The 26,490-nt window shown below is 44.0% G+C and overlaps 1 protein-coding gene across 1 annotated transcript in view; it reads left to right on the top strand.

Annotated features, from left to right (window-relative positions):
• Nucleotides 1-26,490, top strand: part of LOC127570344 (E3 ubiquitin-protein ligase HECW1-like) — a 315,832-nt gene that overhangs the window by 125,739 nt on the left and 163,603 nt on the right. The window contains 1 exon segment of the mRNA XM_052015802.1: nt 19,463-19,557. Within this exon segment, the coding sequence (XP_051871762.1) occupies nt 19,463-19,557 (95 nt within the window).

The following is a 26,490-nucleotide window of genomic DNA, read 5'->3' on the forward strand; positions in this document are numbered from 1 at the left end:
TGGTATGGATAACTGTAAGATACAGACACTCTTAAGTTAATAAGGACTTGATGGGGAGGAGATCTAAATGTTCAGCAGACAATACTTTGTGGAAAAAACTTTAAAGCCTTTCATGGCTACAATTTTATTGCCCAGTATTGCTTCACCACAGGTTATGTAGAATGTGCTGTGTTCTCTCCCACTTGTTCTCACAGGTGCAGCACACAATATGGAAGTTTCTTCATACTGACATCAGGAATTGTGCTCTGGTATCATCTAAGCCATAATTTCCTGATGTGCCCAATAAGGAAACATTCATCATACCCACCTTATACATCTGTACTTTCATTTAATAACTCTGAATTAGAAGGCCAGTGTTATAGCACACTGTTACTTGCTTACTTTTGGGTTTCCCTTTATTTTCTAACAATTCTCCCCTTTCCAGCCTGGACAACAGTTTATACCCAGAGTTCAGGTTCAGAGTCTGATAAAGTATGAAATGTGTGTTTGTCCCTATGTTATGGGTATTATTCCATTTAATCAACCTGCTGGCCAAACATTCCACTTGCACAGGATGTAAATGTATTTGCAGTAAAGCAATATATTCTTCCAGATGCTGGAATCTGGAGCAGCAAACAATCTGCTGGAGGACCTCATCGAGTAGAGCAGCATCTGCTGGGGGAAAGGAACTGTAGACACTTTGGGTCAAAACCTTACATGAGTCCACAGATGCTGCTCAACATGCTGAATTCCTCCAACAGATTGTTTGTTGCCGCAAATATACGGGAGGATCCTGAGAAGAAGAAAATAGGTGTTGAAGATCTACTGATTCTCAAAAGTAGCAGGGCGTCAATAAGGTGGACTTAAAAGCATACAAGTTACTTTCCCTCACAGCATGGAATATAGCAGCAGGGAGGTTGTACTGTAATTCTATACCATGCTAATTAAACCACGGCTTGAAAACTGTATACAGTTCTGGCTGCCATTCTGTAGGAAAGATGTGATTACACTGGAGATGCTGCAGAAGAGATTTATGAAGATAACTGGAAAATTTTAGCTAAGAGAAAGAATTTAGAATGGCAGAGTATGAGGAGAGACTTAATTGGTGAATAAAATTATGAATGGCTTAGATCTGATAGATGGAAGGACCCATTTCCCTCAGCAGAGGGCATAGATTTAAACTAAATGGTAAAAGAATTAGAGGGGAGATGAGTTTTTTTTTCAATCAAAGGGTGAAAGGAATCTAAAACTCACAGCCTGAAAAGATGGTAGAGGCAGAAACTTTCATCACATTTAAAAAGGTAATTGGATTTGATCTGCAGGGCTATGGACGAATTGCTGCAAGACAGAATTCAGCTGGCTAGTTCTTTATCAACTGGCATAATGGACCAAATGGCTTTCTTTGATGTTGTAGATTTTCTGATTCTATGAAGAATCTGAATTATACCAGTTACAGAATAGCTCATTTTAAAAAAGAATAAACAATATTTCTCTTTTTTAACACCATCCTAGCAATGATAATTATTGTTCTGTAGAATTTGCTAATCTTGATAAACAATGAAAGAATTTAAGGATTATTTTTTTGTTCAGAAAGAAAGAAACGGGCAATAAAAGAAACAGCAACAGAGAAGAAAGAAGGACTGTGCAACTTAGAGCAAGAAGTGAGAACGTGTGAAAAAGAAGCCAGAAAAGGGATTCGTTGAGTAAAGAAAAGAGAGATAGAAACACTCTGACACCAGAAAGGCAGGAAGAATCAGAGAGAGTGAGAGACAGAGAAACAATTACAGTTGACAACTAAAAGGTTTGTTTGAGACCCAAAATTCTGGCCTGTGCTACTTTGGCCATGTCCCAGATAGATCGTAAACTTCAGATATTCTTAAATTAATGGGGGTATGAAAGCAAATTGACAGCTTCATGATAACCAGTAATTTCTTTTTCTGTACTTTAAGAAGAAATATTCAATTACTTCTGAAATGGGTATTGAAACTGAAAAAGCTAAAAGGAACTGAAATGTGAACATAAATTGCACACAATTAATTCAACAACTGTGCTTGACTGTCACAGAATGTAATGAAAAATATAAATTTTGAGTCTTGCATATTAGCCTTATGTGCTGATTAAAATATTCTCATTCATACTCAATTTAGACAAACAGATTGAGTTAATCTTGGAATTTCAACTGTTAATAAGCCCTTGCTGTTTTCCAGGCTCTGGAAATATGGCAATGTGTTTTTTATTTCATTAGAAGAAAGTAAACAGCAATTGCCAAACCTGTGATTCTCACTTCTAAAAATACATTGTTAAATCTTGTTAACATGTTTGAGTTTTCCTGCATTTCTCCTCTTTGAAACATGTTTGTTAACCCAGTGTGTTTTACCAAAAATAGCATCCTTTGTCTTATAATTGTTTGTCCCCTACTCTCTGGTTCTTTTTTCCCCAGTTGTCTTGCACTCTTTTTTTTACTCAATGCTTCTTGTAATAGCTTATTTCTTGGTATCTGTTTTCATCGTTTCTGTAATGCACTCTTTTTCACTCTGTCTCCCACTCTCTTTGTGTAACTCTCACTTTCTTTCTACAAGATTTTCACTTTTTTATAAGTCCTTCTTCACTATTGATGAAATTTACCTTGAAATCAGTACAAATTGGACAATAGTAAATGTCTAGTTCATATTCCATTTTATACTCTGGTGCCAGTTCACTTCCATTGAGATGAAGCAATGGAGAGTCTAGAGCTGGTAGCGAATGGCAGATTGGTTCTTTTGGCCACAGTGGGACTGGGTTAATGTGGTACAGGACGCAAGAGCTCAGCAGAAAATCTGAAAGCTGAGACAGAATTGTAACCTAGACAGTGGAAGTAAAGCCTAGGAGGAAATGGGAGGTAGTTTATGGATCTGGCACTGTTAAGGGTAGGAAAAATGCATACAGAAAACAGAATATGCCTACGGAATATAGTGAATACAGAAAATGCTGGAAATATTCAGCAGATCATGAACATCTTTGAATTTCACATTTCTAGTTAACGACTTTTTATCAGACCTAGTAAAATTAGAGTTGTACCAAGTTTTAAGCAAGTAGAGCCTGTATTATTTTGGAAAAGTTTCTTGCATAGATAATAACTAAGTGTAAAGAATGGATCATGGAGATGGTACAAGAATGACTTATGTGCTCTTATTGCATTAGTAATAATAACAAATCACAGAGTGATGATATATAGGCCAGAAAATGCATGTAAAATATTAAAGGTGAACTAGCTGCACCATAACAAAAGGTGGTTAGAAGGAGCTGGAATTAATTTCATCATTCATGTGCAGCAGTACATTTCTAATATGATTTTTATTTGTTAGATCTGAATGGGTGGGTAAACTACACAGAAGACTGATAAATGTTAACATTTTGTTATTACAGTGGAAATTTATCACTTTCAGAATGACAATGCCTTGGTTTTGAGCAGTTGGCAATATTGCTTTGCCCTGATTTCAGAAATAGATGAGGTGTTAAATGTACAAGTGCTTACTCTACAGCAGCATAATTACATTGGTAGAAAATTGCTAAATGTGTTATGTATAACAAAGTCATAAACCCATTTATGAAGAATGAAATTGTCTGATTAATGACCTTAACACATCTTATGAGTAACAACTGGGTATTTTTCTGCCTAGTCGTGAACACACATTAACCTATTTTTCTCAGTCTGATGTTCAACATAGACAAATCTCATGTGAGTGCTTTTTAATCTATGCAATATCTTTATACTGTCACCTACTTTTCACTGAAATTATCAGAGGAATAGGACTCTGTGTAATTCATTTTACATTATACACCAGTTCATATATTGTATCATTGAAAAGGATTGCCATTTTACATAGAAGAGACACAGCAGAGGAACAGCATAATATGCTGGAATAAAAAGCTAACCTGCAATAAATGCGCAACTTGGGCAGAAAATGCAAAGTTACTTGCATTGTTGCCTGTGGATGAAGTATCATAATGAGGAGATGCTCTTGCAAAGGCCAAGCTTCAGTCTCCTGAATTTCTCTGAGCTCAGTCATGTCACATGCTCAGTAGGAGGACACAGAAAGTACTTCGAGGAAATCTTCAGGATAAACATGAAACATTGACACAAACTCTTGGGTAGGTATTACCTGGAAAACTGCCCCCACCTCTTCCCCTCATTGCCTGAGATGATAGATGGACCTGGTACAAAAATAATAACATTTTGAAACCTTTCAACAAATTATGGAAAAACAGAAATGGCGGAAACAGGAGCTGCACCCATCCCTCTCAGAGGTGTCTATGAATGCCAAATCTACTTCATTAATTCTCTTCAAACCTCAAAGTAAACTAATCCTTGACACATTCAAAGGCCAGTTCCTGGATAATACTAAGGTTTCAGTTTCCCTGGTGTGTCTGGATGGAAATCCATTATGGCTCTGCTGGATGAGGATATTTATTCAGAGATGCCCTAATCTGCCACATAAACATCAATGGAAGTGCAATGAAAATCCTATTTCTGTGGTATTGAAATTATGGAAAAAGGAGCACAAGAATTACAGCATTTCACTATATGTTATCTATGACTAAAGCCACTGGGGCTGCAGATGCTAATAATTTGGTATTAAGGAAGATTTACTGAAGAGGCTATAGTGAGCATCTTGAATGATTCTCAGTTTTTTCAGCGGAACTTGTGCTTGCATTCGTAGTTGTCTTAATATACATTGTCTGTTTGTAAAGAGTGCCATACACATTTATTATCAATGGTGCATTCATCGGGCCTAAATTAATATTAGAAGCAACATTTGTTAAATTTCAGTCACTTTGTGTGTAGAAAGAAGAGCTGTATCATCACTGTAAGGAGGAAAAGAAGATTAAGAACAGATCTTTCATGGTGAGGAGGAATAACAATTTAAGCATATTTGTTAAAGGACAAAGAGAGACAGAAATAGTAAAGGTGGTCAAACTTTTCTTCCAAATAATAGAAGTCAGTTGCTTTTATTTACTAGTAAATGACACAGAAACTTCAAGCAGTGTACATGGTAACCCAAAATTCAGATTGCATCTCTCTGGCATTAGATTTGTGGACACAATATCTCAGTTTCTGCCTCATCACTCTATGAACAACATTAAATGTCATGAGGCTGCTGTACCTGTGTGGTAAATACCAACTAAACTTTCCACAGAAACTAAGTAGTCACATTGAGTATGAATAGCTTTTTGATATTGTTGTAAATATTTTATTACTTCCAGTCTACCTCTCTGCCACTACAAGTATGGAGACTTGTAGCTTCAGCTTTCACTTGTTGGCCATTTTAAAAATACCTATTTTTCTTATCCTTGTCTTTTTTTTTCTCTCAAACCTATTTTTACTCTCCCTCTCCATTTTTCTTTCTGTATTATATAACTTTAATTCATTGTCTGTAATTTATACTTTATCAGTCCAGCCCATTTTCATTTCACAATTCTTCAATATGATTAGTGAAGGAAATGCAGTTTCTTTCACTGTTCATTTCATCCTTTTTCCCACCTTGCCATGTGACCAGCACTTACTTTGCAAAAAAATGTACAAACCTATGTGTACAAGGTGGAGTAGCTAATGTATTGCTGCAGCAATCTATTGTTTTCCTTTCTTAAGCCTTTTTTTTAAATGAAATGAGGGAAAACATAAATGCTGACTGATGACAATAAGCAGCTATTCTGTTAAGTGGGTTTAATTGAATGATGACACAAAGAAAAGGAAGGCATTGAGTTCAAGAGTCAGGGAGTTATGTTGCAGCTTCATAAAACTCTGCTTAGGCTGCATCTGGAGTACTGCATTCAATTTTGGTCGCCCCATTATAGGAAGGATGTGTGGAGGCTTTGGAGAGGGTGCAGAAGAGGTTTACCAGGATGCTGCCTGGATTAGAGGGCATGTGCTATAAGGACAGATCCGACAAACTAGGGTTGTTTTCTCAGGAGAGGTGGAGACTGAGGGGAGACCTGATAGAAGTTTATAAAATTAGGAAAGGCATAGACAGCCAATGTAGCCGCACGCAACGCGCTACTAAAGGAACACACGGAGGCAGAGAGTGCTGAACTCAAAAACCCTTTACTGATTCAACATCGCGCGCTTAAATCTCCTATTCCATGGGCCCCTGCGACCCGTGGGGTGGACGTGACGTCCGACTATCCCAGGAGGGTCCGCCCCAAGGGGGTAGTTCCAAACGTGCTACCGTGTGTCTGTCTGCAGCTCCCGATGGCGGTTCAAGTCCCACGTGTGCGGGCCGCCACACCACCCCCCCCAGAAACGTCCATCAGGGGAGTGGAGCCCCCAGTCTGTGTGGCTTGCCTGGGTGGCCGGCTTTGCCGGCGCAGTGCGGGTACCCTCACTGGTTGCTCAATGTCCAAGTGCACCGGTTTGAGGCGGTCCACTGTAAAAGTCTCTTCCTGGCCACCCACCTCCACGACACATGTGGATCGATTGTGCCGGATCACCTTGAAGGGTCCCTCGTACGGCTGCTGAAGAGGTGACCTGTGCATGCCCCTGCAAATAAAAACATACTCACAGACTCAGAGGTCTTTAGGGGTGAAGGATGGCATGGGACCATGTCTGGAGGTTGGGACTGGTGCCAGGGTCCCTACCTTGTCCCGCAGCCTCGTTAGCACCGCTGCTGGAGTTTCTTCCGAACCTCAGGCCTCTGGTACGAACTCGCCCGGGACCGTCAGCGGGGCGCCGTAGACCAGTTCCACCGAGGAGGTGCCCAGGTCCTCCTTGGGGGCTGTGCGGATGCCCAGTAGGACCCAGGGAAGCTCATCTGTCCAGTTGGGGCCCCTGAAGCATGCCATCGAGGCCGACTTGAGATGCTGGTGGAATCGCTCTACCAAATCGTTGGACTGGGGATGGTACACTGTGGTGTGATGCAGCTGGGTGCCCAGGAGCTGCGCCAGTGCTGTCCACAAACCAGACGTGAACTGCGCCCCTCTGTCGGAGGTGATGTCCGTTGGGAGGCCGAACCTGGCGATCCAGTTTGCAATGAGCATCCTGGCGCAGGACTCAGTGGACGTGTCTGCGAGCGGTACGGCTTCCTGCCATCTGGTGAACCTATCTACCATGGTAAAGATATACCTGGCGCCCCGGGAGACGGGCAGGGGGCCGACGATGTCCACGTGGATGTGTTGGAACCTCCTGTGCGTCAGCTGGAACTGCTGGAGGGGAGCCTTCACGTGCCACTGGACTTTGGCGGTCTGGCAGTGTACGCAGGTCCTGGCCCAGTGTCCGACCTGCTTGTGCAAACTGTGCCAGACGAATCTGTCCGCCACCAGCTTGATGGACGCCCGGATGGACGGGTGGGCCAGGTCGTGCAGCGTGTCGAACACCCGGCACCTCCATGCTGCTGGTACCATGGGTCGGGGTTTGCTGGTAGACACGTCGCACAGGAGTCAATCCGCTGCTGGGCCGATGGGGACGTCCTCCAACTGGAGCCCCGAAACGGCGATGCGGTAAGCCGGGATCTCGGTGTCCGACTGTTGCGCTTCCACCAGTGCTGCGTAGTCTGTTCCTGAGGACGATATGCCCGCTGAGTGGAGGCAGGGGCGAGACAGTGTGTTGGCGACGACGTTGTTCTTCCCTGCGATGTGGCGGACGTCCGTGGTGAATTCTGAAATAAAGGGCAGGTGCCTCTGCTGCCGAGCCAACCATGGGTCCGATACCTTGGCCAGTGCGAAGGTGAGGGGCTTGTGGTCCGTATACAAGGTGAATTCCCTTCCCTCGAGGAAGTACCGGAAATGCTGGACAGCCAAGTAGACTGCTAGCAACTCTCTGTCGAAAGTGCTGTACTTCACCTCTGGTGGCCATAGGTGCCGGCTGAAGAAAGCGAGTGGTCGCCACTGGCCCTCGACGAGCTGCTCCAGGACTCCGCCTACTGCCGTGTCGGAAGCGTCGACTGTGAGTACTGTGGTTACTTCGACTCTTGGGTGCACTAGGAGGGCCGCCTTTGCCAGCGCCTCCTTGGCCTGCTCGAACGCCTCCGTGGACTCCGCGTTCCATGCCACCTCTTTGGCCTTGCCGGCCATCAGGCTGAACAAGGGTCTCATGATGCATGCCGCCGCTGGCACAAACCAATGATAAAAGTTGACCATCCCTATGAACTCCTGCAGGCCCTTGACCGTGCTGGGCTTAGGGAACTGGCGGATGGCCTGGACCTTGTCCGGTAGGGGAACTGTGCCATGTTGGTTGACTCTGTGGTCCAAGAAGTCGATCTCCGTCAGCCCGAACTAGCACTTCGCCGGATTGATTGCCAGTCCGTGATTGCTCAGGCGTTGGCAGAGCTAGCGCAAATGTGCCACGTGCTCTTGGTGCGAACTGCTGGCCACCAGGATATCGTCCAAGTAAATGAAAACGAAATCCAGGCCGCGTCCCACCGAGTCCATGAGCCTTTGGAAAGTTTGGGCTGCATTCTTGAGACTGAAAGGCATCCTCAGGAATTCGAACAAGCCGAACAGGGTGATGAGGGCTGTCTTGGGCACGTCGTCGGGGTGCACTGGGATCTGATGGTATCCCCTGATCAGGTCGATTTTCGAGAAGATGGTCGCTCCGTGCAGGTTCACCGTGAAGTCCTGGATGTGGGGTACCGGGTATCTGTCGGTGGTTGTGGCATCGTTGAGCCTCCTGTAGTCTCTGCAGGGCCTCCATCCTCCTGCGGACTTGGGCACCATGTGCAGCAGGGATGCCCACAGGCTGTCTGAGCAGCGTATGATTCCCATCTCTTCCATCTTACAGAACTCCTCCTTGGCGAGGTGGAGCTTGTTGGGTGGGAGCCTGAGAGCTTGGGCGTGCAGCAGCGGTCCCTGTGTGGGGATGTGCTGCACGCTGTGCTTGGGGTCGGCCGTGGAGAACTGCGGGGTGACTATGGAGGGGAATTCCGCCAACACCCTGGCAAATTCGTTACCCGAGAGGGTCACGGAATCGAGGTGGAGGGCCAGTAGCTTGGCTTCTCTGAGCTGGAAAGTCTGGAACGTCTCGGCGTGGACCAAACGCCAGCCTTTTAGGTTGATCAGGAGGCAGCTGGCTCATAGGAAATCTGCTCCTAGTAGTGGCTGTGACACCACTGCCAACGTGAAAGTCCAAGTGAAACGACTGGACCCGAAACGCAGTGAGATAATTCGTGGGCCATACATCCAAATACTGGTGTCATTTGCAGCGGTGAGTTCGGGGCCTGGGACCGCGTTACAAGTGTCCATGTTCGAGGGGGGAAGTACGCTGACTTCGGCCCCGGTGTCTACCAGGAAGCGCCGCCCACAGTGTCGGTCGCAAAGGTACAGGAGGTTGTCTCGGTGGCCAGCCGTTGTAGCCATTAGCGACGGTTGGCCCAAGCGTTTCCCGGAAAAGCACATGGTGGACGGCAGCGGCGTGCGCCTGAACCCCATCTTTGGTGATAGAAACATCATTGTTCTGAACTTTTGTCTTTTTCCCCCGTGGGTCTCGACGGCTTTAGTTGCGGGGCCTGGGCTTTGGGGCATGTGCTCGTGGCTAGGCTGATGGAGGCTGCTCCACGTTGCTTGTTCTGCCAAAGGACGTCTGCTTTAGCTGCGACCCTGCATAGGTCGCTGAAATCCTCTCTCGTGAGGAGGAGGCGACTGTCCTCTGGCATTTGCTCGAGGAACAACTATTCAAATAAAAGGTATGGCTTATGGCCATCCGTAAGCGCCAGCATATCATTCGTGAGCTCGGATGGCGTGCAGTCGCCCAGACCGTCCATGTGTAGGAGCCGTCAGCCTGTTCGCGGTGGGAGAGTCCGAAGGTACGGAGCAGGAGCACCTTAAGCTTAGTGTACCTGTCCTCCGTTGATGGCTGGCATAGGAAGTCGATGATCTGGCCTGCCGTGTCCTGGTTGAGCGTGCTGACCACATAGTAGTACCGCGTGGCGTTGGCTGTAATGTCTCTGATATTGAACTGGGCCTCAGCCTGCTCGAACCAAACATGGAGCTGAGTGGCCCAGAAAGTCGGGAGCTTCAGAGAGACCGCGCTGTGCGAGTTGCTTGAACTCATGGCTGGTCGCTGAGTCACCAGCTCCAGATGCCGTCTGGAATGTCAGGGTCACCAATGTAGCCGCACACAACGCGCTACTAAAGGAACACACGGAGGCAGAGAGTGCTGAACTCAAAAATCCTTTACTGATTCAACATCACGCGCTTAAATCTCCCATCCCATGGATCCCTGCGACCCGCGGGGTGGACGTGACGTCTGACTGTCCCTGGAGGGTCCACCCCGGAGCAGGTAGTTCCAAACGCACTACTGCATGTCTGCCTGTGTCTCCTGATGGCGGTTCGAGTCCCGCGTGTGTGGGCCGCCACACCAGTATCTTTTTCCCAGGGTTGAAATGTCTAATACTTGAGGGAATGCATTTAAGGTGAGAAGGGGTAAATTCAAAGGAGATGGTTTACACAGAGAGTGACGGGTGCCTGGAGTACACTGCCAGGGGTGGTAGTGGAGGCAAATATAATAAAGGCATTCAAGAGGCTCTTAGATAATGGAATTTTACAAAGGACATTATTTTATTTCAACCAAAAAATATCTGATGGCTATTTTCAATTAAGCCCACTTATCCTGTGGACATTACATAACTCGAGTTAATGGAACAAATTTAACTTTTCTGATCTCTAACCTTTCAAGAGTTTGTTCTTAGCCTTCAGGCTTTTCTGGTGCACTGGAGGGGGTGATGAATTCCATCTTCAGTGTTTGACTTTGCTGAGATGATCCAAGGCATGGAAAATGGTTGTGTGAAGCATGTGTTGTGTAAATCAATAACTGAGGTTGGGATAATCCGGGTTCTGGGGTGGAGACACTGAAGGCTAAAGAGTTTCCCTCTCTCCCTGTAAATTTATTCCACTGCAGAAGGAAGTCTGTTGAGGAGGTGGTGCAATATTGCATTGAGGAGGAAGATACTCTTGTTATCTGAAACTTGCAGCCACCAGATTGGACACTGACATGGTGTGCGATGTTGGGTGGTTTAGAGTCGATCTGCCAATGGTGAATCGGAGGGCAGGGACATGGTCACCTCATGTGCCATTTCCCAGAGGACAAGATGGCATGAGTTCTGTTCCAGGGGACTCAGATGAAGACTGGATGAGCAATAGGAGAAGGAGGATGGAGCAAGGATGAGCATTGTCAAGCCTGCCTGAGAGCCTGTGTGAACTGTGCAGACTTTAGGCTGGTTCTGGAGCCCATCCTTTAAGCGTGGAAGAGCTCCATGTCAAAACTTGCGGACCCAAACATATACCGGCATCTGATCACCATTACAGCATCCATTGCTTTTCAAAGAGAAGCCACCCAATGCATGAGTCCTGCAAGGAAATGCAGAGCTTTGCTGTGCAAGTGCAGATTACTGACACCTTAGCTCTGGATTTCAGTGTTCACAGGGGAATCAGTCTTCCGTCTGTTCCACAGCAGATTACCAGTGTTCCTGAGATCTTCAGCTGTTGTCTCCCAGGATGACAGAATTTGTGATGCTACCATTGCCACTCTACCTGTGCCCTTGCTTGTGGCATATCAGTCAGGTATCCCAGGTTGCTGCTGCTTATGGTGAAGTGCAGAACCAAGCCATCTCAACCCAGAACTGCAGGAGTCAACCTGCCGGGCCCTCCGTTGCAAGGAAGGAAGCAGGCTGTCAACAGGTTAACTGGAGCCACAGCCACTGGCAGAGCACTGTGTGGAAGGAGTAGCTCAGGCAAAGATGCATAGAGTCGTAGAGTTACAGCAGCATGGAGACAGGCCCTTTGGCCCAACTGGTCCATGCCGACCAAGTTGCCTAACTGAGCTAGTCCCATTTGCCTGCTTTTGGTCCATATCCCTCTAAACCTTTCCTATCCATGAAGCTGTCCAAACTTCTTTTAAATATCATAATTGTACCCGACTCTACCACTTCCTCTGGTGGCTCATTTCATATACACACCACCATCTGTGTGAAAAACCTGGCCTTCAGATTACTTTTACATCTTTCCCCTCTCACTTTTAACCTATGCCCTTTAGTTTTGCACTCCCCTACCCTGGGGAAAAGACTGTGGCTACTCACCTTATCTATACCCCTGTTGATTTTATAAACCTCTATTAGGTCACCTCTCTGCCTCCTACACTCCAGGGAAAAAAAAAATTCCTAGCCTATCCAGCCTCTACCTATAATTCAAACCCTCCAGTCCTGGTAGCATCCTTGTAAATCTTTTTTGCACCCTTTCAAGTTAAATGACCTCCTTCTAATAGCAGGGTGACCAGAACTGTAAGCAGTACTCCAAATGTGGCCTTACCAATGTCTTGTATGCTGTAACATGACATCCCATCTCCTTCAATCAATATCCTGACCAATGAATGCAAGCGTGCCAAATTCCTTCTTCAACCTCCTGCAAAGGGACTTGGGAGCCCTAATGCAGGATTCCCTAAAGGTTAACTTGCAGGTTGAGTCAGTTGTAAGGAAAACAAATGCAATGTTAGCATTCATTTCAAGAGGACTAGAATATAAAAGTAAGGATATAATGCTGAGGCTTTATAAGGCATTGGTCAGACCACATTTGGAGTATTGTGAGCAGTTTTGGGCTCCATATCTAAGAAAGGATGTGCTGGCATTGGAGAGGGTCCAGAGGAGGTTCACAAGAATGATCCTAGGAATGAAAGGGTAATGTATGAGGACCATTTAATGGCTCTGGGCCTGTACTCGATGGAGCTTAGAAGGATGAGGGGCATCTCATTGAAACCTACTGAATATTGAAAGGCCTGGATAGAGTGGATGTGGAGAGGATGTTTCCAGTAGGGGGAGAGTCTAGGATCAGAGGGCACAGAATCAGAATAGAAGGATGTCCCTTTAGAACAGAGATAAGGTGGAATTTCTTTATTTCTGCTCTAAAGGGACAGGACATAAATTTCTTTAGCCTATCTTTGATAGGTTCTTGATTAATAAGGTCATCAAAGGTTATGGGGAGAAGGCAGGAGAATGGGGTTGAGAGGGAAAAATAAATCAGCCATGATCGAATGGCGGAGCAGACTCGATGGGCCAAATGGCCCAATTCTGCTCCTATGTCTTATGGACTTATGGAGAACTGGAACTGGGGGTGATTCCTTAGCAACTGTATAACATAAATAAAGAACTAAATTGATTCATCACCTCACATTTCACCAATTATATTGAGAAAGGTTCTAAGGCACAGTTCTCCAGAGTCAGCTCACCCCCTGTTCAATCAACAAACCCTTGTGCAGGCACTGGGCTGTTGGCTGAGGATAGTTTCCTTCCTGCAGCTCTGACTAGTTTCCTATGTGTGGTTGACATATTGCAGTTAGGTGCATTGAAGCTGCCCAGTTTGGCAACTCAAGAATCAAATCAGCATCACACGAGGACTAATATCATCAACTGCCTACTCTGCATTCCTCTGACACGTGCACTCAAAACATGTGCAACCATACTGTTCTATTTGATAACTTGCACAAATTGCACGACAATTGGATGGTCACAAACTGTGACTGAAATTCTGAATAAATCAAAACCTCTAGATCTGAGAATACCACAAAATGAGATAAATTTTCTCGGCCTGACACTGCCTGATATGCACATGCCTGTCTCTGTGTTGAAATTGTTGAACAGAAATATAAAGGATAAAAAGCAAACAGTAATGTTCACATGGACTCTGGGGTATGCTTCACTTTCACCAACATCTTTTATTACCTTATCACCCAGTATCTCAAAGCTCCCTCATAAGGAATTGAGGGTTACAGCTTTTGTCAGTCCTTTGGGCATCTGCAGATTCTGACCATTTAAATTCTGTGTTGGAAGAAAATGAAGATCGAGAAGAGTTGTATACTTATATTTAGCCAGAAACTCACATATCATCATAACTAACAACATCTGTATGGACAAAGTATAACTCCAAGATGAGTATGCAACCATAGCTATTAAACCCTGTTAGAGGGGCTGTTCTGTCGGTGGCCAGAAGAACATAAAAAATAGAAGCAGAAGAAGGCCAATTGGTCCCTCTTCCATTCAATAAGATCATGACTGATCTTTTAACCCCTGCATCATTTCCTTGCACTACCCCATATCTCTTGATTCCCTCAATTTATGTACATTTATCAATCGTGGTTTTAAGTAACCTGAGCAACTGAGCTTCCACAACCCTCCTGAGTAAATAATTCCAAAGATTCACTGCCCTCTGGGTGAAGTAATTTCCTCTCATTTCTGTCCTGGATGGCTGAGCCCTTCCTCTGACTGTGGCCCCTGGTTCCAGACACCTCAACCAGGGGGAAACATCTCCAAATCTACTCTATCAAGCCCTGTGACAATTTTTTACATTTCATGAGTTCTTCTTTCATTCTTCTAAACTCAAGAGAGTATAGATCTAGTCTCTCTCTCCCCATATGACAAATCCACCATCTCTGGAATCAGTCTGGTGAAATGGCAAGCAATCTAACCAAGGCTGCTTTGATCCTTCATGCCATTGGGCTTTTCAAAGCTACAGCAGGCAGCATTGGCTGGTACTCCTAATCCATATTACACTGATGCTTCAAGCCAATTAAAGAAATTGCTAATGATTACCTGTGGAAGCATACAGCAGCACACTGTATGGCTTAATAACACAAAATGAAGGGCAATGTTGATAGCATTTTATATACTAGTGTTGGTTAATTACTCTCACATGTACCAAGATACTGTGAAGAGCTTTGTGTGCCATCCAGACAGATCATGCCATACATATTTACATCAAGGTAGTAAAAAGAAAACAGAATGCAGAATATAGTGTTGCAGTTACAAGGAAAGTGCAGTGCAGTTAGACAAATAAAGTGCAAGGGCCACGAGGAGGTAGATGGGGAGATCAAAAGTTCATCTTTTTGCGTATGAGAGGTCTGTTCAAGAGTCTGATAACGGTGGGATAAAAGTTGTCTTAAGTCTGGTGGTTCGTGTTCTCAGGACTTTGCATCTTCTGTCTGACGGGAGAGGGGAGAGAACGGGGTGGGAGTGGTCCTTGATTATGTTAACTGCTTTCCTGAGGCAGTGGGAAGTGGAGACAGAGTCAATCATGGGGAGGTCGTCTTAAGTGATGGACTTGGCTGCGTTCACAACTCTCTGCAATTTATTGTGGTCTTGGGCAGAGCAGTTGCCATACCAAGCTGTGATGCATCTGGATAGGATGCTTTCTATGACGTGTCTGTAAAAATTGGTAATAGTCATTAGGGATATGCCGAATTTCCTTAGCCTTCCAAATAAGTAGAAGCGACACATAGGAACTTGAAGCTCTCAAATCAAAACATCTGTGATGGAAGCCTGCACTTGGGGCCCCTTGACTTTCGGAGGGTCTTGAAATGGCCATAGTGATCAGCAAGTTGGTCAGGTAGGTTTGCAGCAACACACAACCATGGGTGTGATGCACTTAGCACTCTCTCAAATCATTGCATGAACTGCTCCTGGAGAGTTACTAAAGCACATTGGCAGGGATAAGCATTTAAAAGAGAGGTTCAGTTCTGCAGCTGCCTTTTCTGATTCCTTCTTTTTCAAGCTCAACAGTGGGATGCATGGCCGAGGTAACTTATTGATCATTCAGTCTTGGATATCAAGGGGAGCAGGATGAGATATTGTAGAATCCTAGCTGTAGGGAAGACCCTAAAATAGAATACTACATGGCGAAACGGCGAACTGAGTTCTGCAGTGCAGCAATGCACATCCTGCTGAACAACACACTGCAGTGGAAAAATTCTAGCTCCACATTCCAGCTATTTTAAACATTTTGTGGTTATCGGCAATCCCTTTTAGGACTGCTGGTGAGTCAGCATGTAAAACACATTATTTGAATGCAGGATTCTTGGCACCAGCTGCATTTAGAGCGGCTCAACTTCAAGAGGGGTTCTTTCAACAGGATTTTGGCTCTTTGTTTGAAAGAGGACAGTTTCAGGTGCAAACCAGAATGTCCACACTGGAGGCAGATGCTGGAATCTGTTCAACCGCTCCTCACATGGATCCACCTATCACTTGACAGCTGTTGCCCTACCCCTCCCCCTCACCTCTTTATACTGGCTATCTCCCCCATACTCTTTCAGTCCAGATGGAGGGTCTTAGTCTGAAACGTCAACTGTCCATTTACCATTACAGATGTTGCCTGACCCCCTGAGTTCCTCCAGCAGATCGTCTATACTGGGATCTCCTGCACTTCCATAGCAGAATCTGCATGGACATGCCAGCCACTACCTTACGTGGGCATTCTTACACATGTGAAACTGGTGCATTGTCAATATATTTGCAGGCCCTTGTGTCAGAATAGTTTTTTTTCAAAAGGATAGATTGTGGTATTTTGACACTTGAACCCATCCAAGGCATTTGTCTGCTGCATATCAGAGATGTGCAGCACTCAACCGTCCATACTAAGTACATTCCTGGAAAACAATTAAAACTGCAGTTGCTGGAATCTGAAACAGAAACAAGATTGCTAGAAGAACTCAGCCAGTCATGCAACCTCAGTGGAGAGCGAAGGAATGAGCCTTTCAGGTTTGCAGGTCGAAGATCCTTCACACAGTCCTTGCCATTATTTATTTCTCAACCAACATTGACAAAACCAAATTACCAGGTCATATACCTCAGTAGTGTGTGTGGCACATTTATACTGTACATTCAAATTGCCTGCTTTATTTGCCCATGTACAAAATACAAACTCTATGTTTATTAATTTGAAGTAGCATGCTTGGTGAATACATTTCATTAAAAGCAGTAATAGGTTTCTTTCAAAGGAAAGTGTTCATCTTGTCAGGAGAAAATGGTGATAATTCCCTGCACAAACACAGAAAAGATCTTTCATAATCTGCCCTTGCAATGGAATGTTTTTGTTCACACATGACAAACTGGCTAGTAGGTTTAATCTTGATTGCAACAGTGACCCATATATAGTTATATTGACTACACCTCTTTCTACTTTGTCACTTGTAAGGACACCATCCCCTTCTCCCAGTCCCTCCGCCGCATGTTTCTATGGTGAGGCTTTCCATTCTAGGGCATCAGAGATGTCCTCCTTTTTCAGTAACTGGGGTTTCCTTTCCATCACCATCAATGCTGCCCTTACCCGTATCTCCTCCACTTACCACATGTCGTCCCTCCCCCCCCCCACCCCCGACATAACAGGGACAGGGTTCCCCTTGTCCTCACCTACCACCCCACAAGCCTCCGCATCCAAAACGTCATTCTCTGCAACTTCCACCACCTCCAATGGGATCCTACCACCAGGCACATCTTCCCCTCACACCCTCTTTCTGCATTCCGCATGGATCGCTCCCTCTGCGACTTCCTTGTCCACTCGTCCCTCCCCACCGATAACCCCCCTGGCACTTATGCCAGCAACCGCACCAAGTGCTACACCTGTCCCTACACCTCCTCCCTCACCACCATTCAGGGTCCCAGATCATCCTTCCAGGTGAGGCAGCACTTCATCTGTGAGCCCGAGGGTGTCATTTATTGCATCTGGTGCTCCCAGTGCAGCCTCCTGTAAATCGGTGAGACCCAAGGCAGGTTGGGTGACCACCTCATCGAGCACCTTCGCTCCGTCCACTGCAACAGCCAGGACCTCCCAGTGGCCACTCACTTCAATTCCACATCCCACTCCCATACAGACATGTCTATCCACGGCCTCCTCCACTGCCACGTTGAGGCCAAACGCAGGTTGGAGGAGCAACACCTCATATTCCGCCTTGGGAGTCTCCAACCTGATGGCCTCAACATCAATTTCTCTAACTTCCAGCAACCCCTCCCCCCCCACTCCTTTGTCTTACCTTATTCCTGTGGCTCCCTTCCCCCACCTTGATGACCTGCCCATCTCTTCTCCTCCCCTCTCCCATCCTTTATTCCATGGTCCACTGCCCTCTCCTACTGGATTCCTCCTCTTTCAGCTCTTTGCCTCTTCTACCTATCACCTCTCAGCTTATTACATCTTCCCCCCATCTCCCCCACCTACCTACCTTCCCCTTCTCACCTGGACTCACCTATCACCTGCCTGCGTGAACTCCTCCCCCTCCCCTCACCTTCTTATTCTGGCTTCGGCCTCTCCCTTTCCAGTCCTGATGAAGGGTCTTAGCCTGAAACGTCGACTGTTTATGCCCCTCCATAGATGCTGCCTGACCTGCTGAGTTCCTCCAACACTTTTTGTGTATTGACCCATTAGGAGTGAAAGGGATTGAGACGCGCGCGCACACACACACACGCACACACACACACGCACACACACACGCGCACAATAGGAGTAAAGGGGATTGAGACACACACACTAGGAGTGAAGGGGATTAAGACACACACATACATACACACACACTGGGGGTGTAGGGGATTGAGACACACACAGTGGGGTGTAGGGGATTAAGACACACAGGATATAGAGGATTGAGACACACACACTGGGGATGTAGGGAATTGAGGCACAGATACACTGGAGGTAAACGTATTTTAAGCACAGACACTAGGGGTGAAGAAGATTGAAACATATACACTAGGAGTGGAGAGGATTGAGCCATGGTAAATATGTGTATGCACCAGGGAAAGATCCTAATGAGTCTTTAATCCTGAGTTTTTACATTTTGCATCAGAAGTATTAAGAATGAAAAAAAACAATCTTAGTGCATCATTCTAGTGAATGTGAGGACAGACCATATCACTGAACCACACTTCCTTTTCTTGGAACTCATAAGATTTATCCCTCATAAATCCCCCAGACTCTAATATAGCAGCACATCCTGTTTCTGGCACAAACCCCGTAAGATTAAAAAAAGGTAAGCTGTATTCTCAGTAGGATTTCTTTTACTGTAAGTATTATTTCTCTTCTATCAACCTGTTTAGCTCAGGATTAAGCTGAGATCTAATCTTGAGTGAGCTGATGAATGATGTAAGCATGTTGCAGAGTTCTGGTACATTTGAGCTTTCTCTGAAGATGTGTTCCTGTTGAAACAAAACTAATGAGCTCAGTTAAATGTCTGTGCCCATGCATCTGAAAAGTTTGTGTTGCTTTGGTATCACAAGAAGTGGTGATTTAAACAAAAATATATACAAATTAATTCTGTTTTTCCTTTGTTCATATTGATTATTGTTTCTTTGTAATGAACACAAAATGCTTGCTGTTTAGAGAGAGGAAATTAGGGTCCCTGTGTCTAAGTGCTACCTAATCATCCTTGATGGTTTTGTACATGGTCTGAACCTTGTACAAGAATACATGATGCTTGACCCATGATATCTATACATTCGAATATCCCAGTGACGCTTGTGAAGTTCACACGAGTGATATCCACGTGAATGTCTCCGTTGGACAACTGATACATATAGCTATTCCATATGAGAAATAACATAATTTACAACAGAGATTGAAGTTGTGGAATTAAGAAAATGGTGAAAAATTGTATTGAAATCAAAATATGGCTCTTGCTTGGTTCAAGCTGCAGAACAATAAGAAATTGTGACATCCCACACAGTAATCTCTCCAAGCTTTAATTTGACCTTAATCTATTTTACAGCTGAAACAAAAATCTGCTTTAAGTATTACCATGGAGCCACTGGAGCACTTCGAGCAACAACGCCAAGCATCAGTGTGAGAAACCCTTCTGCTCCTGTGAGTTCCTTACTGCATTGTGCTTGCTACATTGTATATGCATATAGATTCCATTAAGAAATTGTTCACATTAATTTTTCAGCACAGTGCTAACAAGCTTACATCTGACTAAAAGCGGGAAACAAAAATAGAAATTGTCCTCTTTCTCACCACTGTTCGTAGTCCCCAAAAACAACAGATAGCATTTTTATTGCATTGCATCAAATCACACCAATAAGGCACTGTCCTCCCGATCTATTTTTTTTATACACGTTGAGATATAAATGGAGTAGTTGAGAGCTTTTGCAATAACAAACCTGACTTCCACATTTGACATCACAAATTAATATAAAATTGTCTTTTCTGCACTAAATATTTAGTTTTTATCTAATTTGCAGCAAAGACACATGAGCTAACAATTGGCCTCATGCAACTTTTATTCCTGTCCAGCCTTTATAAAATGCTGCTGATGAAAGCATATGTGCATCCTTGGGCTATACTAATAAGCATTAAGTTAATTGAACATTAACACTAATATTATTAAGATTTTCTTACCAGGAAATGCAAATTGGTACCAATATTCACAGAGAGGCTGGTCCTGTATTGTTTCATTTCTTTCACTATCTACTTAAATATTAATCATCTGGATGAAAATGTAGGTGGTCTGATTAGTAAACTCAGTAAGTTTGCAGACAATATGAAAACAGGTGGAACTGTGGATAGCGAGGAAGGTTGTCAAAGCATACAGCAGAACATAGATCAGTTGGAAATTTGGGCAGAGAAATACCAGATGAAGTTTAATCTGGATAAGTGTGAGGTGTTACATTTAAGGAAGTCAAATGCAAGAGGAAAATAGAGTATATGGCTGGTCCCTTAAGAGCATCGATGGACAGAGGGATCTTGGGGTGCAAGTCCTTAGTTCCCTGAAAGAGACAACACAAGTAGATAGAGTAATAAAGAAGGTGTTGGGTAAGCTTGCCTTCATTGGTTATGACATTGAGTATAAAAGTCAGGATGTCATGTTGCAGCTGTATAAAACTTTAGTTAGGCCAGAATTGAAGTATTGTATGCAGTTCTGGTTGCCATCCTACAGAAAGAATGTGGAGGCTTTGGAGAGGGTACAGAAGAGGTTTACCAGGATGCCACCTGCATTAGAGAGTGTTAGCTATACAGAGAGGTTGCACAGACTTAGATTGTTTTCTCTGGAACTTTGGAGGCCGGGGAATGACCTGATAGAAGTGGATAAAATTCTGAGAGGCACGGATAGGGTAGATCGTCAGAGTCTTTTTCCCAGGGTGGAAATGTAAAATTCTAGAGGACACAGCTTTAAGGTGAAAGCGGGAAATTTTAAAGGCGATTTGCGAGGCAAATTTCTTATACAGAGAGTGGTAGGTGCCTGGAATGTGCTGCCAAGGGAGGTGGTAGAAGCAGATACGATAACATTGTTTAAGGGGCATTTTGATAGACACATGAACAGGCAGGGAATGGACCATGTGCTGGCAGACGGCATGTTAGATTGGCATCATGTTCGGTGCAGACATTGTGGGGCGAAGGTCCTGTTTCTGTGCTGTACTGTTTTATGTTCTATAAATAAATACCAGATTCATTATTCAGACAAAGCATCTTCAACTTATTTTCGTTCTGGGATGATCGTAGTCAAGCACGATTCTGTCCTTATCTCTTGGGCACACATTTGCACTTGTTAGGTTAGTTTGACTGTGGATGGTAACCTACACTAGTGAATTGTCATCCTATTTAACATATCTCCAGATTTTTATTTCCATTAAAGTCAGTCGAAGTAAAAATCAAAAGAGATGTAAAATGGGTTGCTGATGTACTACTACTCATTTTATACCACTGGGGAAAGTCAAATTCTACTCCGTCAGCAGCAATTCACAAAAGAAATTTAAGTTAATTTGTCCTCCTCAACATACCAAGTCACTGAGAATGATTGTAGTTACTTTGCGCATAGTCTCACCTGCCCAACTGAGACTATGCAAATCAGGAATCAATCTCAGGCCATACTGCTCTTGCAGTTATCTATTTGCTGGACAAACTCAATGAGCCATTAGAAACATTCGGATTAATATTTAAAACAAATATTTTAGGAGAATCACTGCATGGTACTAGATTGAAAGTATTATGTTTTGCTTGATGACAGTTCAAGAATCTTATTATAATTCATGCATGACATTAATCTTCTGAAATTGAATGTCCAGTTCCAAGAATGTACAGATTATAGAGTCATAGTTATACAGCATGGAAACAGGCCCTTCGGTCCAACTCAGCCATGCTGATCCAGGTACCTTCCTGAGGTTGTCTCATTGCCTGCATTTGGCCCATATCCTTCTAAATCTTTCCTATCCATGAACCCGTTCAAATGTTTAAACATTGTAATTGTACTCACCTCTACCACTTCCTCTGGCAGCTTGTTCCATTAACCAACCACCGTCTGTGTGAAAAACCGTCCCCTCAGGTCCCCTTTAAATCTTTCCACTCTCACTTTCATGCCCTCTAGTTTTAGACTCCCTACCCTGGGAAAAAACTGTGACCATCCAGCTTATCTGTGCCCCTCGTGATCTTATAAACATCTATAAGGTCACCATCATCCTCCTTTGCTCCAGGGAGAACAGTCCCAACCTATCCAATCTCTCCTTATAAATTAAGCCCTTCAGTCCTGGTAACATCCATGCAAATCTTTTCTACACCCTTTCCAGCTCAAACACATCCTTCCAATAGCATGGCAACCAAGTATGGTCTCACCAACGTCTTGTACAGATGTAACATGACATCTTAACTCTTGGACTCACTGTCCCGACTGATGAAGGCAAGCATGCCATATACCTTCTTCACCACCCTGTCTACCTGTGTTGGCACATTCAGGGAAATTCGTACTTGTACCCTCTGTTCTCCAGAACTGCCCAGGGTTCTATCATTCACTTTTAGATGGATCTATTTAGATATATCATTCTCAATGCAGTAGATCCTATCTCTCAGAATCCCCAGTAACTTTCCCACCACTGATGTTGGCTTACCAGGCGGTAGTTCCTTGGCTTGTACTTGCAGCCCTTCTTAAATAAAAGCACCAAATTAGCCACCTTCCAGTCTTCCTGTACCTCACTTGTGGCTAAGGAAGACACAAAAACCTCTGTAGGACCCCAGCAATTTCTTCCCTTGCTTCCCACAACATAGGATACACTTGGTCAGGCATAGGGATATATCCACCTTTATGCACATCAAGACCACCAACACCTCTTCTTTCATAATATTGATATGTTTCAGGTCATCACTGTTCTCTTCTCCGAATTCCATAGCTTCCATGACCTTCTGCACAGGAATTATTATGCCCAAAGTATGTGGGGTTGACAATTTATTGGTAATAACATTTGGTAGATCTTTGTAAATATTATACTCACCATTTTATACATAAGCCATTTCAAAAACAAGGAAACATTTTGGTCACAATATCATTCACTGTGCAGTAGAATCCTACTTTGCATCATTTTGGCAGCAGTACATTTGGCTTTGACATAGTATTGGGTCATTTATAACAGGAAATATACAATTCTTTTTGGCATTTTAAGTTGAAAAGTCCACTGATTTCCTGACATTTTATAAAAGAATCTGGAAATTCCTGCACTCGTGGTTTCTTTGGAGCCAAAATGTATCTCTATACATTTCTTTGTTCAAGGAAATGAAATTGGATGGAGAGTAAAATAGGTGAATCAGCTGATCTCATCCGACTGGGCGAGTTAGAATAAAATTGCCCACTAAGTTTCTTCATTTTTAATGTTACACTACAAGCCATCACCATAACCATCTAATTTGGTTCCCATTTATTGCAATTTTGCCTGGGATCTTTCCAAGTTTATGTTGTGTAGTTATGTAACTAAGACAATTGCCAAGTCTTTCAAGAAAATCAAAAAGATTGTTTGTAAGATTGATAACAGCTGAAAAGTGTTTGGAGTAGCAGATTGTAAATCCAGGTAAACATGCCTGATCCCCCTTGAAATGTTCATAGTGAGTCAGAAGATATGTTACTTTAAGTGTCAGGAATGTTATACCAGGTAACACACACAGTATGATAATCCGGTTCTTGTGGGTGTTAAATGTTTCCATTAAGCTCCCTGGTGAAGCTTTCTTTTCTTTTCTCCCACTCTCTCTTTCTCACACACTCATTCTTGCAAATATACACCTTCTCATTGTTACTTCTGGATTCTCTCACTTATCTCAGTCTCTTTACTGCCCTCCCCTCCTCTACCTTGCCCAATGTCTGTGTTGTTCTCATATTTATTGATACGTTGAAAATCTTCATCATTTTTTTGTATAATAAAGATCAAGGTGGAGAGGAAGATGAGGCGCACCACCCCCAAGGCTGGAGCTGGGCCAGAATGTTGGAGAAGAGTTGAGGGAAGGGTTGAAATAGAATGTGCAGGAAGAATGAGGGCATTGGTATTGAAACATAAGAGAGAGTCTGAATCAGCCTGGGATGAATGAGGGGTAGGCAGCCGAACTTTGGAATAAGATTAGATGTGGGTATTTAAACAGTCAGTAGAATTGAGGTCTGAAGCCACTAAAGAGTTTGTCTGGGCTCTTGCATCTACAGGGTGATATAGGCCAATATGCAGGAAGCCTGAAATTTGCCATGATAGGATTTTATTCTCTGATAGTCAACTATAGCTGTCATGCTGGGGTCACTGAAGCATCAAAACACAGAATGAGCACAGACAGAGGACAGGGGAAAGCTGCAGGCACAGCTGCTGGAAATAGTAGGCAGACAGCAGGGCACCCAGACAGGAAAAACTAATGAGTAAAGGGGAGGGCTAGAAAATATGGAGCAGAAAATGGAAAGGAAAGCTGTGGTGCAGGCGGGCCTGAAAACATTCTACCTTTGTAGATTTGGAGGGGCAGGCTGTGTTTCTTTCTGGATGTAGCAACAAAACTTGACATTAGCCATAATGTTGCCAGTGCGCCAGGAAGCTGAACAGAGTAGAAGGAAACCAGTGAAGTTTCTAACAGAAAGCTCTGTGGAGGAGAGGATGGCCCGCCAGGTGAAGCAGGAATTCTCCAACTGCCGGCGAGCAGAAAGGGAAACAGTAAGGCTGGTTGGAGCACAGAGGTTCTGAGAGGTAGTTGTGGCAATCTAACCAGTGTCTCAATGCAAATGAATAAATAAGCACACAAAACCAGCTAGAGCAGGAAAGTGGGTGAACGAACTGAGAAACACGTGACCAGTGAGCCAGGAAGCATTTGGTGCTAAGAATGTAAGAAATAAAAACAGGAGTAGGGATTTTGGTCCTTCACGCCTGCTCCACCATTCAGTAAGATCATGGTTAATCTTTTACCTCAGCACCACTTTCTTGCACTATCACTTTATTCACTTCATATCTTAGCAATGGAGCTCCAACTGCCCTCTTAGGTAGAGAATTCCAAAGATTCACTGCTGCCTGGGTAAATAAGTTTTGTGTTATCTCAATTATGAATAGTTGACTCTTTATTTTGAGATTCCTCCAGTCAGGAGACACATCATCGTTGTATCTACCATGTCAAAGCCTCATAAGAATTTTGTATACAATCACCTCTCATTCTTCTAAAGTCAAGTAAATATAGACCCAGTCGGTTTAAGAAGCCAAATTCACACATCCCATGGTCCTCTCAACCCCCTACTTCCAGTTTCTAAAATCCCACAACTTACAGTACTCTGAGTCCTCCATTACTCCAACATCACAGATGATTTGCTACTAAGTAGGGACAGTCAGACACTGTAGCATTTCTATCCCTACCAGTGTGGGTGTTCACAGCATCGGCCTCACTGACTGCTCCCAGACTACATTGCCTCTTGAATCATGTCACTTCACATTCTCTTTTATTTGCATGTATTCTGCCATCTTACAAATAGCCTCTATGTACCCAACCTCGGCACCCACCTGACACTTAACCTCTTCTGACCAACAAAACCCACTTGTGTTACCAATTGCATTGCCCAAAAAACTTAGAAGAAATAAGAAAACTGTGAAAATAGTTCGGGATGGGCAAAAATGGGAAGTGCAGCAAAGACATGGTGGAAAAATGATGAAAGACAGAACAAGATAAAGATTTGGGAACGAGTTAATTTTCTCCATCGGCTTCATAAAGGTAATTGTATATTAAAATTACCAGTACTTTAATGGCCCATTACTAAACAATGCATCCTCTAATTCATAAGATCTAATGCCACAATAGAAACATCAGTTTCTAAAATGGTAATTTTAAAGAATCCATCAAATTTTCCACCAGTTTTAATAAAGTGGTAAACTTTTGAAATTGAGATCTGAATTGAGGAAGCAGAGTCTCAAAGGTCATAGATGGAATTAAAGTACAAATGACCAGTAATCAATTTTGGCAGTGGGAATTTTAAAAATAGGTGGGCAGGTGGCTCCCTAATGCTTGGGAGAAGGATTCAGAGCCCAAACAATTTTAATGGTTGGGGCGCATTAACATGCTGCTTGCAAAACTCCTGCCCAGCCATGAAGTCCATTGGAAGGCCTTGGAAAGTCAGATATCCCAGAGACAGCAAATCAGGCCCAGTAAGGCACTGAGTGGGACTTTGCAATTGTAACATATCACTTTGCATGGCACAATGGCACAGCTAGTAGAACTGCTGCCTTACAGCGCCACAAGACCTGGGTTCAATCCTGAGCTTGGGTGCTGTCTACATGGATTTTGAATGTTCTCCCTGTGGCTGCATGGGTTTCCTCATTTCCTCTCACGTCCCAAAGACATGCAGTTGGTAGGTTAATTGCCACTGTAAACTGCCCCAAATGTGTAGGTGAGTAGCAGAATCCAGGGTAATTGATGGGAATGTGGGGAGAATAAAATGTGGTTAGTGTAGGATTGATGTACATAGGTGCTTGATGGTCAGTGTGGACTCAATGGGTTGAAGAGCCTGTCTCCTTGCTGTGTGACTCAAAGACT

Source organism: Pristis pectinata, chromosome 5 (genome assembly GCF_009764475.1).
Source record: "Pristis pectinata isolate sPriPec2 chromosome 5, sPriPec2.1.pri, whole genome shotgun sequence".
In the NCBI taxonomy this organism is placed as follows: domain Eukaryota; kingdom Metazoa; phylum Chordata; class Chondrichthyes; order Rhinopristiformes; family Pristidae; genus Pristis; species Pristis pectinata.